At 43.5% G+C, this 18,446-nt stretch overlaps 1 protein-coding gene across 4 annotated transcripts in view; it reads right to left on the bottom strand.

Moving 5' to 3' along the window:
- SDK1 (sidekick cell adhesion molecule 1) overlaps positions 1-18,446 on the bottom strand; it is a 418,908-nt gene that overhangs the window by 61,411 nt on the left and 339,051 nt on the right. For all 4 annotated transcript variants that reach the window (XM_040591242.1, XM_040591243.1, XM_040591241.1 and 1 more), the window contains 5 exons: positions 16,371-16,486; positions 15,907-16,096; positions 13,805-13,903; positions 5,064-5,258; positions 573-774 (listed from right to left, as the gene is read on the bottom strand). In XM_040591242.1, coding sequence (XP_040447176.1) covers positions 573-774; positions 5,064-5,258; positions 13,805-13,903; positions 15,907-16,096; positions 16,371-16,486 — 802 coding nt within the window. The remainder of the gene's footprint in view (positions 1-572; positions 775-5,063; positions 5,259-13,804; positions 13,904-15,906; positions 16,097-16,370; positions 16,487-18,446) is intronic.

Raw genomic sequence — 18,446 nt, 5'->3', positions numbered from 1 at the left:
CAGCAAAACAAGTACCTTCTCACAGACATTCAATTGCTTTTGTAGATGTTACAAGGACTTTAACTACAACAGCAGCACTGAGGCTATAATGAAGCCTGAATAACAAAGTTTAAACATTCTGATCCTATCTATAAACTTCAGTATGGAAAATACAGATAAAAATGGTTCTCATTTCATCTGGAAAAACTTACGTAGAGATAACTGCAATGTAGCATTGAGAGTGGATTTTAACATCAGTCACTACTGAAAGGATTTTTTAACTAGTTGTATTTTACAGAGCATTGTGTAGCTACATATGGTTTAGCCTGAGTAGCATTATCTACGGTGCTGAGCTTTCAGGAAGGGCTTCAAAAAGATACATTGCAATCCAGCTTTAATTAGATTTATTGCATGACCTTCAGCAAATCTCTCAACTGCTGCTTGTAACACCACCTCTAAAATGGGAGCAGTGACCTCACTTAACCTCTCTCCCGTCAAAAGACTGTGAAGCTGAGTGATGCTTGCTTTGGTTTCCTAACTGTTGGAAGTGGGAAGTTTGGGAATTTCTATGCTAGCCTGGGATCATATGGTACCTTTCAATAATGCAGGACGTCGCCTCATGGCTGATGGAAGAGGAGTAGGTTTGCCAGTCTCCATTTGGCAGTTCTCGCACTTGTACTGTAAAATACCGTATTGGTGAAGATCCATCGCTTCCCGGGACCCACTTCAACAGCAGACTCCGTGACGACACATCACTCTGGGGGGTCATCACCTGCCTGGGGGGTGCTGGTCGTTCTGCAATTAAACCATAATTCGGTACTTCTTTGAGAGGAAATTCAAGCTAACATGAAACGTGACAGCCTGATCAGATTTTCATAGTGGTAGCGCTATGGGAGACTGAACTTCAGGATCTGCCCCATGAAGAACACAAACCACCTCATTCCTTAACCTCCTACTGCAAAGAAGAGCAGTAAAATCGATTCTTTTCTCCCTGCACAGGACACCATTAAATATACACCTTCCTACATCAAACCTGGGGGTGGTGGTGGTGGTGTCAGCCTGGTAGGTTAAGGAAGAACCATTAGGACCAGCAGCCAAGCAAACCAAGGAAATCTTTAATGAAACTCAGCTATGCTTCTAGCTGCAATTGCTCTTTTGACAGAATTTGCCTATAAACTAGTTCACTTTTTAACCTGTGCTTACTACTTGGTACCATGGGACTACGTTCTTTCTCTGTGTGCTGTGTAGCATCCTCTTCCACCAGCTGCTCCCCAGCTGAAGCATGAAGACGAGGAAGGGATGAGCTGGAACAGGCTGCTGTGCAGCAGAGTCCAAGCACACAACTTGCAGCCAATAATTCCTGTACCGGCTCTCTCTGGCCAGGGACTGGGAACCATCAGCAGCTCCTGCTGCTGCTTCCAAAGCCCAGCCTGGGGACAGTGCAGAGCTGGGGGTGAGCACCCACTGCAGTTCACTTCCAGAGCTCCCCAGTTCTTCCCTTCGTGCCCACTAACCCTGAACCTGCAAAACCTTGAGCCTGCAAAACCCAACCAGTGCCTGTGCTGAGGGAGAGCTCTCCAGAGTAATTACCCGTACACCTTTTAGATGAGGCAGGGAATGGAAATGGAGGTATAAGCATGCTGGTCCCCAACTGTTTCAATATAGATCTCCTTTCCCGTCACTGTGTCTCCGCACTCCATCGATTTCAATAGAGAAACTCTATAGAGTGAGGAATAATTGTTTAATTGTTTATCATGAAGATTATTGATTCTGATTAAAATGTGTGGCATGTAATAAAGCAGAAATTGATTGGAGACACCGCAGTGACTTGCTTTTGAGAAGCAATTCAATTCAACTTCATCAGCACTTGTTTCCACGAACACAACTCCGCCTGCCCGATTCCTCACCGCTCCATAGGGCCAGCACTTCACTGCCTTACCATAAAACCATTTCCTATATTTTTTGGCATTTCTCTGCAGCATGCTCTTGCTGACACTGGTGCCCAAAGATTTGTAAGCTATCAGCTGGAGGAAGCCCCTGGTGCCAGCAGCCTGCGAGCTGGAGTACAATGCAAAAGGTCAATGCCTTACACTGACAGGCTGTGACAGGTATTCAGGGTTATTCTATCAGAGGAAGCGAGTGTTGTGCAGGGATTTAATACTCTCTGCTGATAAGCTTTAACCAGCTTGCAGTTTTGGGCAGGTCAGATCTTGCAGTCAGTCCCCCATGACTGGGTTTCCTTCTGCGGCTAATGGGAGATCTTAAAATCTCTTGTATGGCAAGACATACTTCCTGACTGTTTGTACAAACCCATTAGTATAAAGAGTTTATTTATGGGAATTTAGCCACGAGCAAATGCTAAGGTGAGCGAATTGCACAGGAATGTAAGGCCAGGCCATGTGACTCAATGGACTACTTTTAATTTCTTGCCGCATTTACATTTTCTGACTCAGTTCTGCTCTGATCACTGGAGTTACTATTCTGAAGGGTAACACACTACTACATAGATTCAAAGCACTACAGAAGAACCTCTGGAGGATACAGCTACAATGCAAGTCGAGATCTATAAATCACAGGTGTAATTGCAAAATGTAAAGATTTATATTGGGATTATCCAAGGAATATAAAAGGACAAGAGTGACTGATTTTGCTAATTTTTGAGGGAATTTTTGTGTCTGCCTACCTTAGTATCAAGGGCTGCACAGAGTATTGAATGAATTTTTATTAATGGAAACCAAATATCTTTTCACTCTAGAATATTTATTGCCATGTACAGAAGTTTCAGGTTTGTTTGTTTATTCACTTGTTAGCAGAATAGCTGCGCTGGATAGATTTCTTTATCATCCCCTCATATCAATCTTGCTGATATGATATTACACAATTCTTCTCTCTACACTTTACATACGGGATCACTTCAGTTAATGCTCCCTGCCTTGGGACTCAGATCCATAGCATGCATAGAGATACAGCAGAGCCATCCATCAAAAAGAGAAAGGGTGCATTTCATACTATGGCTTGCCTATTCAAGATAACCCTAAAGCATCGATAGCAACAAGAGATCATTGTTCCCACAGCAGAGCTGGGAGTTCTGCCTTGAGCTATTGTGTATCCAGCAACAGCTTGTGCATGGTCTGTGAAATCCGAGCACATTTTATTGAAAAGGAGAGGCTCCAAGCTTTGAGTATTCACTTTATTGGGCATGGTGGGGCTTTTTGAAACTTCCATATGTTGGACTTTAAACTTCCACTCTGACAGCAATCAGACAGGGGTGGAAGATACCTTGAGCCGATAAATCTCTTTGATGGACAGTATCTTTAGCAGAGGTGCTTTAAGTTTCCTAACACAGCTCTGGAAGTTGTTTCTCTGAGGACTGCACTGTTACACACTGGGAAGGCTGCACATGACCTAGAGAGCTATGCCAGTGAGAATTTTAACACCAAACAGGCCAGAAGTAGTTGAAGTGCACCCCACAGATCTTGTTGCCTGTTGTTGAACATCATAGACCCATAGGATGGTTTGGGTTGGAAGGGACCTTAAAGACCATTGAGTTCCGACGCCCCGCCATGGGCAGGGACACCTTCCACCAGCCCAGGGTGCTCCCAGCCCCGTCTAGCCTGGCCTTGAGCACTGCCAGGGATGGGGCACCCACAGCTGCTCTGGGCAGCCTGGGCCAGCGCCTCACCACCCTCACGGTAAAGAATTCAGGCCAATGCCCTCTCTTCTTAGAAGTATTATAGGAAAATAATACGGAAGACATTATTATGTGGGCAAATCCTTACTCTTGTACTAAATGATTTGCAAGGTCTAGAAAGGAGTTAAAACAAGAGATTGCTTAGCAGGCATGTTTTAAGAACTGGAAATAAATGTAACTGGTTGTATTATAGTGCAAGACTTGGGCAAGAGCCAAGACCAGGCACACAAGCACATGCAAAAGTGTTAACAATAGTTGAAAGACACCTGTGGAGGTCTGCCCTAGTTACCTGCTGAAGGGTGCTTCTCTCTGAACTGTGATTTTTATAAATCACAGAAGTTGCATACTTCTAATTTTTGAGAGAGAAGTTTTCTTAAAGATCAATATCCAGACAACTCAACAGATCCCAGCGGCACATGGCACACGATCCAGTGATGCCGGTAACGCTACCCTGGCTAGTTTTGACTTTGCCAGCTCAAGAGACCAGATACATGCTTTGCAGTGGAACATGGCGTATAGTACAAGACCAGAAGAAAACCCACACTCCTGTTCCTTACCACTATATTCTCTTTTAGCTCTGAATTATAAAAAAATAAAACCTTCATGCACAAGTAGAAAATATAATTTTTCTAACTGGCATCTCTAGGGATCTGTTCTAAGACTGGGGAATTGAGCAGTTACTTAAGCCAAAGCATTAAAAAAAACAAGTAATGATGCAGAGCAGAATCTGTAATACCTTATATACCTTTCATATTTTGATACATTTGGTATCTAAGCATCTGGTTTCATTTATACATGTGTAACTGGTGCTTTCTTCAAGTAGGTTCCCCACAGAACAGAACCTGACTGGAGGTTCAGAATGCGAATAACCATTTTATGGCTGATGCAAGAAGCAGAAAAATTCTGAGTGATCCAGATGCAAACACTCTGCTCGAGTGTGTGGCAGTGAAAGGCCAGAGTATTTGCTAACACATTAGGTCAGGACTGAGGTACGATGGAGCAGCTGTGGAGAAATCCTGCAAGATCGCCACCTCTCATTTTGCATTCTCTAATCAATATAATTCATCCATCACTTACTTTCTTAAGATTGCAATCTTTCTAGAAAATGAGAGAGCTGAAAAAAGATCTGACTGCCGGAGGAGGCTGCGTATGGCCAATATAGCAGCTGATGGAAAAATCAATCTCCAACAGCCTGGCAGGTTAGAAGAACTGTGTCTCATAAAAGTCTGTCTTGCTCACCAGGTTTCTCAAATCATGATGGTTTGGGGCATGTTTATGGGGTGAGAGGGAGGAGCTGCACAGGCTGTAGCTTGTTATTAAAGTTCCCCTAAACGCAGCGCAGACTCCAATGCATGCAACAGCAAGTACCTCAACCTGTGGCTGCAAGCATTACCTCTTTTTTCTGTTGTGATCACTGTGGCTTCCAGAGGCTCCCCCCAGCCCTGCCTGGTCTTGGCAGATGTCCGGAAGATGTATGCTGACTCAGGGGTGAGATCCGTAGCAGTAAACTGCCTGACTGTTGAGCCAACCTCCACCGTCGTGAACTTGTTCGGGCTGCTGCTGGCCAGTCGGTAGGCAATCTGGTACCCTGAAGTCACAGCATCAATGAGAGAGAGAGAAAGGGTTAGGGTTTTCTTCCAGCAAAAGAGCACCAAAACTACTATTAGTTTAACATAATTGTTTCTCTGAGACCGGAATGAAGTAATTTACTTCCTTTAGTGTTATAAACCACTGCTGCGTGGCAGTCCTCCCCCAGTCAGGTGCTGTACCTTATGAGGAAATCATACACAGCGGTGCACACAGGGGTCTATTGAATATGATCTGCAATAAAGCTGATTGCACTTGCCATCCTTGATACCAATGTGATAGAAAACCAGTTTAATCCTTCCTGAGGATACCGGTACCTTTTCAGAAAGGCAAAGGAACAGACTCCGTGCAACTGATGTCACCTGGTTGAGCCAGTTCAAGCCGACACTCTCAGCTCTCAGCTTCCCCTGCCCCAGCACAGCCGCGCACAGGCACACGTGGACGCACACACACTCGTGCTGCTCTGCCCTCTCACAGCTGCAGCACCGGCTTGAGCTAAAGGTTCTTCAGCTGCAGCACAGCTGGATTGCCCAAACTGTGCAGCCTTCATACCGCTCAAGTAAAGGCTTGCTCCTGCTTTCGCACTTGCCTTTTCCCAGCTCTCCCACTCCCCTGTAACTGCCCGGCGAGCGCTGACCCTTCTCCTCTTCTGCCATTCAACGCTGCTGCCCTTACCCACAGCCCAAAGCAGCAGCCCGCAAGCTGTGAGGTCCTGCCTCAACCATGCGGCACTTAATAATCAATTTTGTTGATGCCTGTAAGTGATAATCCCCAGTCCAACCTGCCTGACAATTAGGAGTTCACAGTTTAGCCTGTATTATTAATGATTCAACTGTGCAAAGGAGGGCTTTCCAGAGTTCTCACGCACCACTAGCAACAACTGTCCCCCGAAGAGGATCTGCCAAATGTTCAAACCCATTCTGTAAACCCAGCAATTTAATCAGGCTCTCACTTCTGGAGCTCAATGGTAACTTTCAGTCCAGCTGCTGACTTCCAAAATCAATTAATACCAGAACTGGTGTGGGGCTTTATTGCACAAGCTGAATACAGTTGTATGATTAAACGCTTCACGGAGTTAGACAGGGCAGAGGGCAGCCAACAAATCCAAATCAAACCAGCTGAAAACAAAACAGTCATGACATGATTCTGCCAACCCTCTGCTCATCTTCCCAATGACCGAAAGGGGTCTGCAGCACCTGAGACCATCTCTTTCTCTTGGAATTAATATCCCAGCTAGAGCCTGAACTCCCACCACATTTTGGCTGTAACAAGAACAAGGGGAGCCAAACCCCGCGTGCTTCCTTCGTGAAGGTCAGTGCATGAATATGGAGGGTTTCATCTTACCTGTGGCTATTAGACAAAGTCAATGACATTTGTTTCCCACTGCAAATATGCCACATGCCCACTCACAGAGAAGGCAGAAACAGAGTTCCTGCACTCTCCTGAATGAACGCCATGCTTGCGTGTGGTGCACGTTGTCACAAACACTGGAATTAAATTGGGATACAGATGGTATTAATTTTGGTGTGCTGACTCACAGTGCTGTTGACTATGCACCAGAGTTCCCTTGTCCTTTTTTTTTCTTTGGCAGCTGCTAGGGGAGGTGGGGCAACAGCCAGAGCTGCCTCGCATAGAACGAATTTGATCACAGCAATACCTCAAAGGGTGAACTTGGCTTTTCTAAGCATCTGTGGCTTCAGACAGTGCTCCTGCAGGCTGAGGTTACAAACAGGTTTGGGAACAGAGCCGAGTCACTGCAGTGCCTTAATGTGCTCTGAGCACCCACATTTGAAGGTGAGCATCGTGAGCATCAGCAGCGAGAGGCTCCCGGCACCCCAGCGGGCTCACCCCGCGCTGCCTGGGGTACCCTCGCACGCCGCGGCTGTCAGTTTGCTAGGCATATTCCTACAGCACCATTTCCACAGCCGGGTGGCTAGCATTAGACTCCTTAAGGGCCCGAAGGAACATTGAAGGAGGAGTGGCTAAGGATTTGGGCTTGTCTAGGTTGGAAGAAAGGAGGCTGAGGAGCGGCTTCATTGCTTTCTGCAGCTTCCTGAGGAGGGGCTGTGGAGAGGGGGATGCTGAGCTCTTCTCCCTGGTATCCAGCGATAGGACACATGGGAATGGTCCAGAGCTGCACCAGGGCATGTTTAAACTGGACACTGGGAAGCACTGAGGGTAGTCAGACACTGGAACAGGCTTCCTAGAGAGGCGGCCGATGGCCTGAGCCTGCCAGTGTTTAAGAGGCATCTGCAGAACGCCTGTAACACCCCGCTTTAACGTGGCCAGGGCTACATGTTCACCGTCGGGCCCTTCCAACTGAAACAGCCTGTGCTACACCAATAAATAAAAAAGTGATTTTTTTCGAGCTCCTGAGCATGCTTAGATCCTAGTAAAGTCTTAGTGTCTTACACTTCGAACATTTTGATTTTTTCCACCTGCAAATACTTCCTTTTATCCACGGCACCAGCTCTCCCATTACTGGTCCAATACATTTCATGACAGTATTTCTGTACCTTTAATACTATAACACTTTGATCATTTTAAAGCCCACGGAAAGACAGATATCAACGGGGAGAAGTAACTGAGATACTACAATCGTTTTTGTTTATACAGATATGAAGAATGTGGGAGTAAAAACCCCGGTGCAGGATCTTAATAAGGGGGAAAAACAGTCAAAGAAAAGCACTGGGGAATTTTTGCAGCAGCAGGAAACATGAAGGAAGAAATGACTAAGATGGCTAAAGAAGTTTGATAAAGGGACATAAGACGTAAAGAAAAAGACCTGGAGGGAAACAGAGAATATTAAAAGAATAGAAAAGTTGATTTATCTAGTTATTAAAAGATAAGTATGATATCTGGGACATATCCTTGTCAAACAATTTCCTCTCTTTTCTAAACCTTTGTAAAATATAAAGTGTAGTTAAAATGTAAGGAGGGAATAGAAAGATAACTATTTACTGCCAAATGGTGGTACTTGTGCTGGAAAGCCAATTACAAACACGTTCAGATTAGGCAAAGGAACACATACATATCTAGGCCATTGTAATAAGTTACACAAGAGTGGATCCTTGGCTAGTGTAGAAACTAATTTAGCCATGAGAAAGGAGAAATCACTTGTCACAGCCCGTCTCCCTGACAGGCTCCACAAACGCCCTTTCAATGCATCCCTGTGAAAGAGGGTATCAGCCCTCACTCTCCTCTCCTACGTCTGCCGCTTGGCTGATGATCTGGGTAAATATCTATTTTCCTGGATATCTCAGGCAGAGCTTACACAACCAGAGCCGTCACCTTTACGGATTTCCTCAGAAACTTGACACTTTCCTTGGTCTAATTTGAAGGTACATATCCAAGCTCTGCACCTGAACTCAGCTCACTCCCATTGCTACCTACAACCCACCTGAGAGACAGCCAGTATCTTAATTTTGATCCCCTACATCACCTTCTCCTATTCGATGTTTTGGATCAGCCAGGATACATAGCGCCATAAAAAGCATCACTTTTCTTTTTTCTGAGTGGCACAGAAGACACAGTATTTAAACTACAGCTTGGATAATAATCAGGGCTAATGCAAGATCAAAAAGATAAATTTATTAAGTTGATGAATTTTAGCAACAAGGGATGGAAGAAGACAGGAAATGTTAAGTGAAATCAAATGAGGCAAATCAATAGAGGTAAATGGAAAGTGTTCAAAGAGAAATTAACGTATGCTCAAGGGCTATAAGAAGCAATAGCTACAATTGCTGCAGTGAAGGAATAAGGAAGTTTCCTTCCTTGACTAGATTATGACGATAAGATGATGCAGATATAGTAAAAAAAAATAATCAAATATTCTTAAAGAAAGTAAAATCTTTAAAAGGTGATCAGAACAAACGTTTTTAGGAAAGGAGTATCTTACAGCATATGAACCATCTGGAAGGTCAGTGAGAAGAATTCATTTTGTTTTCTTAATTTTATTCCCATATCGCGTTATATCCCAAACCTCTTCTGCTGTTGGGAGTTCTGCTGTTCACAGGCTACAACAGCATTAAAAAAGCCCTGAAAGATCAACTCTTCAGGAGTTTATTTATTCATTGAAACTAGGCTTATTTCTTGCATTAGCATATTTTCAAGTATTTTTTGCACAACTGCAAGCAGTTTCATGAGCTACGCTTTCTGAACTCAATAAATGGCAACAGTCTGAACCGCCTGTTAAATGTTAGGTCATTGTAACACAACCAGTGGATTCCCCAAAGCAAACAGGCAAGAAGATGACAACACACCATGAATATAAAAAAGCTTTCAAGCTCATCACCATACAAAACCCTTCAGAACTGACAGCACCCGTTCATGCAGGCCATGGTGCAGCAGAGATACAAACACTTATTAATTTGTCACAGAACTTAGGGAAAGCCAAATGATACTGGGAGGTGACGGGCTGCCCAGTGGAGCAGCAATCCAGTTTGTTGATTTTGCTGCTTATCTGGTAAGGGGCCAGTGGGTGTGCAAAGGCAGTGTAGGATCAAAATATGAATTTGCAAACGTGGATTACTTTCAATTTTGGTTCTAATTCTTAGTGCAGTTCTTACACTCTTTTGCAATAAGCTTCAGGTAAACGCTAAATACAAAGACACAATGAGAAATACTAACCAGGGCCTGGAAGGATGCAGGGTGGGCTCTCACTTTCAGGGAAGCTCATAGCTAGAGGTGTACGTATGCACATCAATGCATCATTTTTCCTCAACAGCATTTGAAGGAACTGTGTTGGGTGATAGCTGAACACAGCGCAGAAAAGAAGACAGAGTGAAGCCTCAGATGGTTAGCATAACATTCCCAAAAGGAGAAATGGAAATATCTAGCAGTCTTCCGCAGCAAAATATTTAAACAAACAAACAAGTGGTTTTCCTTTTGGTGCCTGCCAGTATTTCATCCTGCTAATCTCTCTCTGAAATGCTAGAACATGTTTTGATATAGATTACAAAAATGTTAGCTGCAAAGGTGCTTGTATACTCGGAGGACAAAGCTAGCAGAGCAGGAACATTAGTTCAAAGGCTCCGAATTTAAGTTCTCTTGCAAAGCAAGTGTTTTTCCTTTCCAACCCCACCAGTGAATAGAAAGGCACTGTGCAAAATCACATTAACTTATTAATTTCAACAACACTACTTCAGTGCACTTGACTGTGGGGGTTACGGTGGTGTTTTGAAAGTTCATTACAGTAATGAGATCTAAAAGGTGAACAGGAAAAAAACCAACCTCGCAACCTTTACTTCAAATGCTACACATTGTTTTTTATCTATTTTTGGAGCAAACGTCACTTCTTAGGAAAGATCACAGAAGTATCCAACGTGAGTAATTTTTACTTTTTCTCTCTGACATTGGTGGCTTCCATGAAGCTCAATATTTCTACTATTGAAAAATGAAAGAGTAAGAACTGTTGAATAAAGACAATGGACTTCAAAAGAGGTGGACTGGGGGAACTGGCAGGTAACACCCCCCTGGGAAGGAATTATAAGGGAAAAAGGAATTCAGGTTAGCTGGCAGTTTTAAAAGAGACAAAATTGGTACAACTATCCCAACGCAGACCAAAGATGTTAAGAGGCCAGTATGTTTGCATTCAGAGCTTACTAATGACCTGAAAATCAAAACTGAATCTGACAAAACGTTGAAACGGGACACATGTCTAAAGGAGCGTATAAATAGGCAGCACAAGCATGTAGGGACAAAATCTGAATGGCTCAAGTGCAAAGTGAGTTGTAACTTAAAGGGCATCAAAGACAATGAGAAAGATTTTATAAATACATCAGAAATCAGAGAGACAGAAGGACGACAAGTCAACTAGTGGGAAGAAAAGAAGAGCGCAAGACAGGCAAGACAGAAAAGAACGGAAGGCTGATACCTCCGCTGCTTCATTTCCACACACACAAGTTGATGCTGACTAGATTCTTAAGGTAAATTAAAGTGACAACAACATAAATAGGGATGTAGGCTAGAATAGAGAACAGCTTAACGAATACTTAGTTAAGCTAGATGTAATCAAGTCAGAAAGGCCCGATGAAATGTGCCCCGCAGTGCTCATCTAACTAGCTGGAGCCATCTCTGAATAATTAGCGATTATCTTCAAGAACTTTTGAAGGATAGGTGACATCCCAGAACGCTACAGAAAGGCAAGCAGAGTATCCCATATTTTAAAATGCAAAAAGACTGCCAAGAGGAATTATGGACAAATCAGACTAAACTTCAATACCCAGAAAGATCCTGGGAAAAAAATACGAGTCAACGTAAAGTGCCAAGGAACAGCCAATATGTATTTGTCTGGAGCAAATAACAAATATCAAATAATCTGTTTTCCATTTTGACAATGTAATTGGCCGGGTGGGAAGAGTAGATACGACATCAAGTAAGGCTTTAGTATGGTTGCACACAGCCCCACCAAAAGCAAAAAAAAAAGAAACAGAATCTAAGAGAAATACTACACATTTTGACATGAACACTTTCAGAAAAAAAAAAAAGTCAGAACGTTGTTATCAATAGTTTGCTAACAAACTGGGAGGACATATTAAGCAAGCTCTCATGAGACCTCATGAATGAGTCTGGTTCTGTTCAATACTTTCATTAATGATCTGGCTGATAGAATTGCCAGTCTACTTGCAAACTCCAAAAATGAAACCAAATTGTGAGTGGCTGTGTGCACTTTAGAGGACAAGAGTGTAATTTAAAGTGATCTCGATAATGAGGAGAGATGGTCTGGAATCAGTAAGATGAAATTCAATAAAGGAACCTGCCAATTATCACAGTTACAAAGAAAAAGCTTCAGGTACATATAAAAGAGGGATTGACTGACCTGGAAGTGTTCTGCAGTAAAAGGGTAAGAATTAATAGCGGGTCATAAACCTACTTAGCTACACCACCAGTGCTGCAAAAAAGTCGAGTCAGGACAGAAGCAAGTATCCTGAGACATGTTACCGGGATGTGACGGTGCAAGGCATCAGAAACAGCAGACCACAGGCTGAGCATCCAAGCATTCCTTAAGGGACAATTTCCCCTTCCCTCCCAACCCTGCGTTTTTGTGATTTTATCATCAACATAGCAGGAATGAGTAAGAACCAGCTGAGAAGGGGATACACTGCACAAAGCGCTCTGCAAAGACAGCACAGAAGAGAGCTCCTACTCCACCGAGTTTGCAGCTTCAGCAACTAAGGCTGACAAAGTGCAGCAACATGAGACATTGGAACACAGTCGGGAAAGCAAAACCTCCTTTGTACTTTCTCATCATTTCTATCAAATGATTTTTTTTCTCCTTAACCACATCCTGTGATTCAAATCCCAGTATCTACTGAGAGCAAGTTCTAGGACACACAGTTCCTTAAAAAAAGCAACAAATCAAACCCACAAGACAACCTGGAAGCCAAGCTTCCCTGAGCTGCAGAGAAACCCTGTGTGGATCTGTCTCTGACAGCTAATGGCTGCCAAACTTCACACAGGCTCGTTCTTGTGCTTAGAAAATCCCTGCAGCATCTGCCTTCAGGTCCCATTTGATGATATCCCTGCATCGCCAGGATCACTTTGGGAAACCACACACCTAAGCAAATACTGTGAGTTCTTGACTGAAGATTTAAATGCAATGTAAGACCGGTCCTTTATTTAAAGGGATGACACCAAGGCAGGCAGGCACCCTCCACCCAGCAACGGAGGCTTTAGGAAATACTGCTAAAGGTCTACACGCAAGGCTGAGCGGCGGCGGTGAAACCAGAAGCAGAAAGGCCTGGCAGACTGAGAACTGAAAAAAAAAAAACAAAACAACCAACCCAAAAGCTTTTGCCTCAGTTTTTGGAATTGAGACACAAATCTTTACTCACCAGCTGGAACGACTGTAAAATGTGTTTAACATCAGCAGAGAACACAAAATTGCTGGGTAACTATTAGCTACTTTAATTTTAGAGGCAGGAATGGATCCTTAGGTTGTAAAATTCTTCATGTTTTAAGTACAAGTAGTGGCTGGTGTCCACAATTGCAAAGGCAGCCCAAGAGTTATGGGAGCAGGAAGGTAAGAAGGTTTTCCACAAATTCCTGTCATGCCGTGCTGCCTCTGTTTCCCTTGATGAAAGCCAAATATGAGTTAACTCCCTGTGACCTGTCAGCCAGTATTATGCAAAGGAAGCAATAAAAAGGAAGCAAAGATGAAACCGAAACAGCAGGTGTGCCGGCAAAAGCGAGCGGAGGGAAGGAGGGGAAAATCCAGCTCTCCCTCGCTGCAGCTCCACAGGCAGTTTGCCCAGCAGCCAGCCAAATGGGTTACAAACCCAAATGCAGATGGGAAGAGAGACAACAATTCGAACAGTGCCATGAATGACATGTAATTCTGGCTCAGGAAAACACACCGTGGAGCCGGGCAGACTCCCGGTACCACGTCTGTCAGCTGACACCAACATCTCTTCTTTTCTTTAGCCACAGATTTGCTTATGTGTGCTTTCTAATCTGATGTGCAAGGGGAAGGAAAACCCAACAGCTGGAGCTTGCTGTGATCCCCAGCCCTCCCCTCCCAGCCCTGCGTTTGCTGCTCTGTCTTACCCAGAATAATCCCATTGGGCTCCTCTGGCGGCTGCCAAACGATCCGTACGGATGTCAGCCTCACCTCGGGGAACACCAGCCTCACAGGCGGCCCGGGGGCTGGAAAGAAAAACAGAAATCAGATCGTGCTAGCATGCATGGCATGTCAGAGGAGGAATTGCAAGTTTTCTGCTCCCCTTGCAGAGAAGGCAGCCGGGGCTGTATCCCACCACCAACCGTAGATGGTGGGGAGCCCCTATGTATGCACATCATATACATTTATTCTGAGGAATCCTGTCCATGGCCAAATGCCTCCAGCACCCACAGACAACAAACATGACACAGAACCAGCGCACCCTACAGTGTCTTACCCACACCTGTGGAACGTTTAGCAGGATGCTGTGACAAAGGAGCTCTGACCTCTGCAAGAGTTACCCCCACCTCCACAGCCGAGGGGTCCCTGCTAACAGCTGCATCACCACTGGGTAACGCCACATACTGTGGAGCAAGTCACTGAATTGCCTTTACAGAGAGCTACGTGTCAGCTTAATCCACTTCATACTTGTTGGAATTCAATAGTATCTCCTCCCCACGCCATCAGCACCAGCTTTGAACTGCCTTCTAATTTTACATTCTGATTTTACATGTGCATTTTAAAGACCCAGGTCTGAGCAGGAGAACCGGAGGCAGGTGAGATGCACATTAACACTGATGGCTGGTGGCTGTGCTGACCATCCCAGGTTCGTGAGGTGAGGAGATGCTAATTCATACATTAGTAGCTGCAAAATTTCCCCTTCAGGACAAATTCCACCTGCATTACCCCTGATGATACTTTTAATTAAGTTGCGCCCAGAGGAGACACAACATATTTATGTCAGGGGTATAGAGATGGAAGAACAATTTGTACCATTTGCCAACATGCACTTATGGAGGAAACTGCTATAATGGGGTTATCAAAAACAAACAGTTTTAAATATTTCTCATTATAGTTCGATATGTACATTTCAGTGAGCGCTGCTTCTCTCCCTGCAGAGTTCTGCTAACAGTAATTTCTCTTTGTTTCCTTTCAGAGAAAAGCCAAGTCCCCATGCAGGCAGTATGCTGAAAAAATGTCTAAAAACATCAGGGAGCTGCTGTCCCTGATCCTACATGCTCCCGCTCCGTCCCTGCACTCCGCAGAAAATGTCTTGGTAAGCCTCAAGCCTGAATGTGTCCTCAGCCCAGCCAAATTACCTTAATGAAGTTGCTTTTAGAAGCCAGTATTTATTCCATCACTATTGTGAAAAGATTTTGATGAAAAAGAGAGAGAGGTTTTCTTGTTCATCTTCACTGGCAGCAATAAACAGACGCCTCTCACACTGATACTAACATTCATTTACTACTGAAAAGATAATGGAACTAAAAGTAACTTGAGCATCTGCAAAGCCAAAAATATTTTAAGAGTGGAACTAAACTTCTGCAAGAGTCCCTCAGCAGGAATGCTGCCACCACACCGATGTGGCCAGACAGCACTGGGGCAAGGGGCTGCCTTCAACACACCGAGCTGCACCCTGGAGTCCCTGAGCTCATGGTAAGTGCTGGAGGCAGTTGCAAAAGGAAGCTGGTAGGAGTATTTTCCAGGGCCAATGCCTCCTTTTCAGGAGGAAAAAAAAAAAAAAAAAAAAAGGAGAGAGAATGGATTACTGAAGTTGTAAATACCATATCTCTCCTTCAGTCCAATCAGACTCAATTTGTTTATTGCTTTCAATTGCAGCACTCTATTTTTTTTTTTTGGAGAATGATTGAACTTCAATAGGAATTTATAATTGGCCTTTAAAAAATGTCTCCAATAGAAATTGTCTACACCAAGCTTCAGAGTACAATTTTAGATATTTTTTTTTTCCCCTCTTCATCAGCTGTGGGGAAAGATGAAACAGAGGACTCTGGTTTTCTGTGTTTTTGCCAAATCCTCAGCCCACGATCGATGGAGTAGGCTGAGTGATACTAGCTAGGCACCCAAGTCCTTCATTGGAAAAAAAAAAAATTAAAAAATTCCAAATAGCCCACACTTGCATCACTGAGAGAAAGCACTGATAAAAGGTTGGCTCAAATAAGATACTTATTTTGGTAACCTTTAAACTTACCATCATCCTTGGTTCTTTCTATGACTGCCGGAGAGCTGGGGACCCCATCTCCGATACGAGTGAATGCCAGCACCTGGATCTCGTAGAGCACGTATTTCCGCAAGGCAGAGAGCAGGAAGGACTGAGTGTGGTTACCTCTCACTATTTGGCTCTTTGGTTCTGAGTCTAAATCTTTTGCTTTGAAAAGTATCTGCAGAATAAATCAATATGAAATGTAGAAAGAAAAGGATTGTTACATGTGGGCTGAAAAGAGGGGGACACATTTTAGACTCTTCCTTTTCACAAAATAGAAAATGAGGTTATATTCACCAACCACCCCTTCCAAACACAGCACGCTTCCTATATCCTCTCCAGCTGACATGAATAATATAACTATCCAGCAGGTGAATAATAAATAGCAAATGCAAAAACATATCCAGGTAACGTATTAAAGATTAAATAAGCATGAAACTCCAGCTGCATACCTTGTAACCCAGGATCAGACCATTCTGCTCGGACTCCGGGACTGTGGCCCACGTCAGAAGGATCTGGGTGGAACTCACGGCTTCAGCAGAGACGTTCTCAGGAGGAGCAGAGGGAACTGGAATGACATGGCATCACCAAAAAGCAGAAATAGGTGAGACATACCAGATCATTTTGCTCCATCTCCCTATCTGCTTGGGATTATTCCAGGATCCCATAGAAGAGTATTCCAATCAAAAGGATGGAACAGGTTCCCGGCAACCCCTTCCTCTTGTATTCATCCTACATCATCTTTCTATTTCAGCCTGCTTCACAGTTTCTTGCCAGTTCATCTTAGAAATCACAACGTTTGTAAAGAGCTAAACATTTAATACTAACCAGTGTCTACAGATAAGACAGTAAATACAGTCAGATATGAATAAATTTCAAGTTCTATATATCTGCAGTAATTAGAATTAAGTTTAAATTGCTGGACTTCTACAGAAGTCTATCTCCTAGTATTTCTTTCACATACATTTTATTTCCCTGTGCCAAAAGCGAGAAATCTTTATGAATGGGAGTTTATCTTATGGTACGATCTGTTCGAACAAGAAGTTTTACACCCCCCTGGCCTCCTATATTATCTGAAAGGGAATTATAGCATCTTGTCTAGAGTTAGCAATAATTTCAACGACTGGATTGCACTCCCAGTTCAGTAAGAAGTTCTTTAACCTCTAAGCCTTTTGATTATGTGATAGTGCTCAACATTTGCAATACATCAATTATAGACGGATACATTAATGCAAGGTGTATTTTCAGGGACTGATACAGTGTAACTGAAAGATATGCCTATTTCATTTATGTTGCAAAATTGGCTCCTATGAAACTAGAAACATCATTAGAACGGATGGCACAGGAACACTGTAATTTTCTCTGACTCGAGAGAAAAGCAAACTTGCATTTTCTCATGCCATTAAAACTCTAACTGATGCAGAACCACCACACAACTGCAGGCTTTTGTAGGCAAGCTTAATAGCATGCCATGTTACACAAGCAGAATTTGAGGCTATTTTTAAGAGTTCACATTTTATGCTGCCCTTTTGCATTTATTTTATCCCCCCCCTTCCCCTGTGGCATTTCCAACATCTGAAGGGTACAGTCTGCTTTAAAGCATGATCCACCTGTCAGACCTCAAGAGAACATTCCCCAAGTTATGTTACACAAGCGCTTATGGACAGTAAGGCTTGATTAGGTCCTGAATACATCACAAAAAGGAGCACAAATCTCTGCCAAAAGTAATGCTTTCCTGGCTGTCCGAATTAAAGAACAGATCTGCTGTTTTGAAGGAGAGCTCCTGAAGCTCCTAGCAACATGAACAAGATAATGAATATGACACCAGAATTAATACAAATTAAAAAAAAAATCACACACACACCACCCTTGTGCACTCAAGGTTAACCACAAAGACAGTAATTTCTGAAACAATTTCTCTGCTACCAATTATGTGGGACATGAAAAACAGAGCATCATCACACAAAACTGCAGTGGACTAAAAATCTAATTTTTTTTTCCCCTCCAATGCTGAAGTGCCTTTTTTTTTTTTTTTTCTTTTTCCCAAATTTTCTGCTAGATTTATCCCCCACAAGGATATAATTATGTTAAAGGAAAATAGATTGCCAGGAGCCATGAATGTCTTTGGATAGCTGCCATAACTTTATCTGTAGATCTTCACAAAGCTACTCCCACATGAATCACTTCTGGAGAGAGAAAGGGTGGAGGTGGGTTGCAGGAAACCAGGATGCGTAGAGGAAAGGAGCCCTTTCCAGCCACATTTTTTATTTTATCTGGTTTGAAGCCTTTCAAGAGAGAAAAAGTTTGTTTGTTTTACAAATATTTCTTTTCCTCTTTGATCAGCAGCCATGAGTTTTCCCGAATTGACAGAAGGTGGAGGCTGCGCCCAGGCTGGCCCTGAGCGTACGCCTGCTCTGCGGTGTATGCACCACCCCGCTGCTGGCGGGGGGACTTGGGAGCTAACGAAGGAGGGAATGGTCTATCCCAAGATTGATGAGCCCAGGTTCCTCTTAATTCCCAGTGACAGC

Source organism: Falco naumanni, chromosome 4 (genome assembly GCF_017639655.2).
Source record: "Falco naumanni isolate bFalNau1 chromosome 4, bFalNau1.pat, whole genome shotgun sequence".
Taxonomy (NCBI): domain Eukaryota; kingdom Metazoa; phylum Chordata; class Aves; order Falconiformes; family Falconidae; genus Falco; species Falco naumanni.
This window is presented reverse-complemented; position numbering and strand designations above follow the sequence as displayed.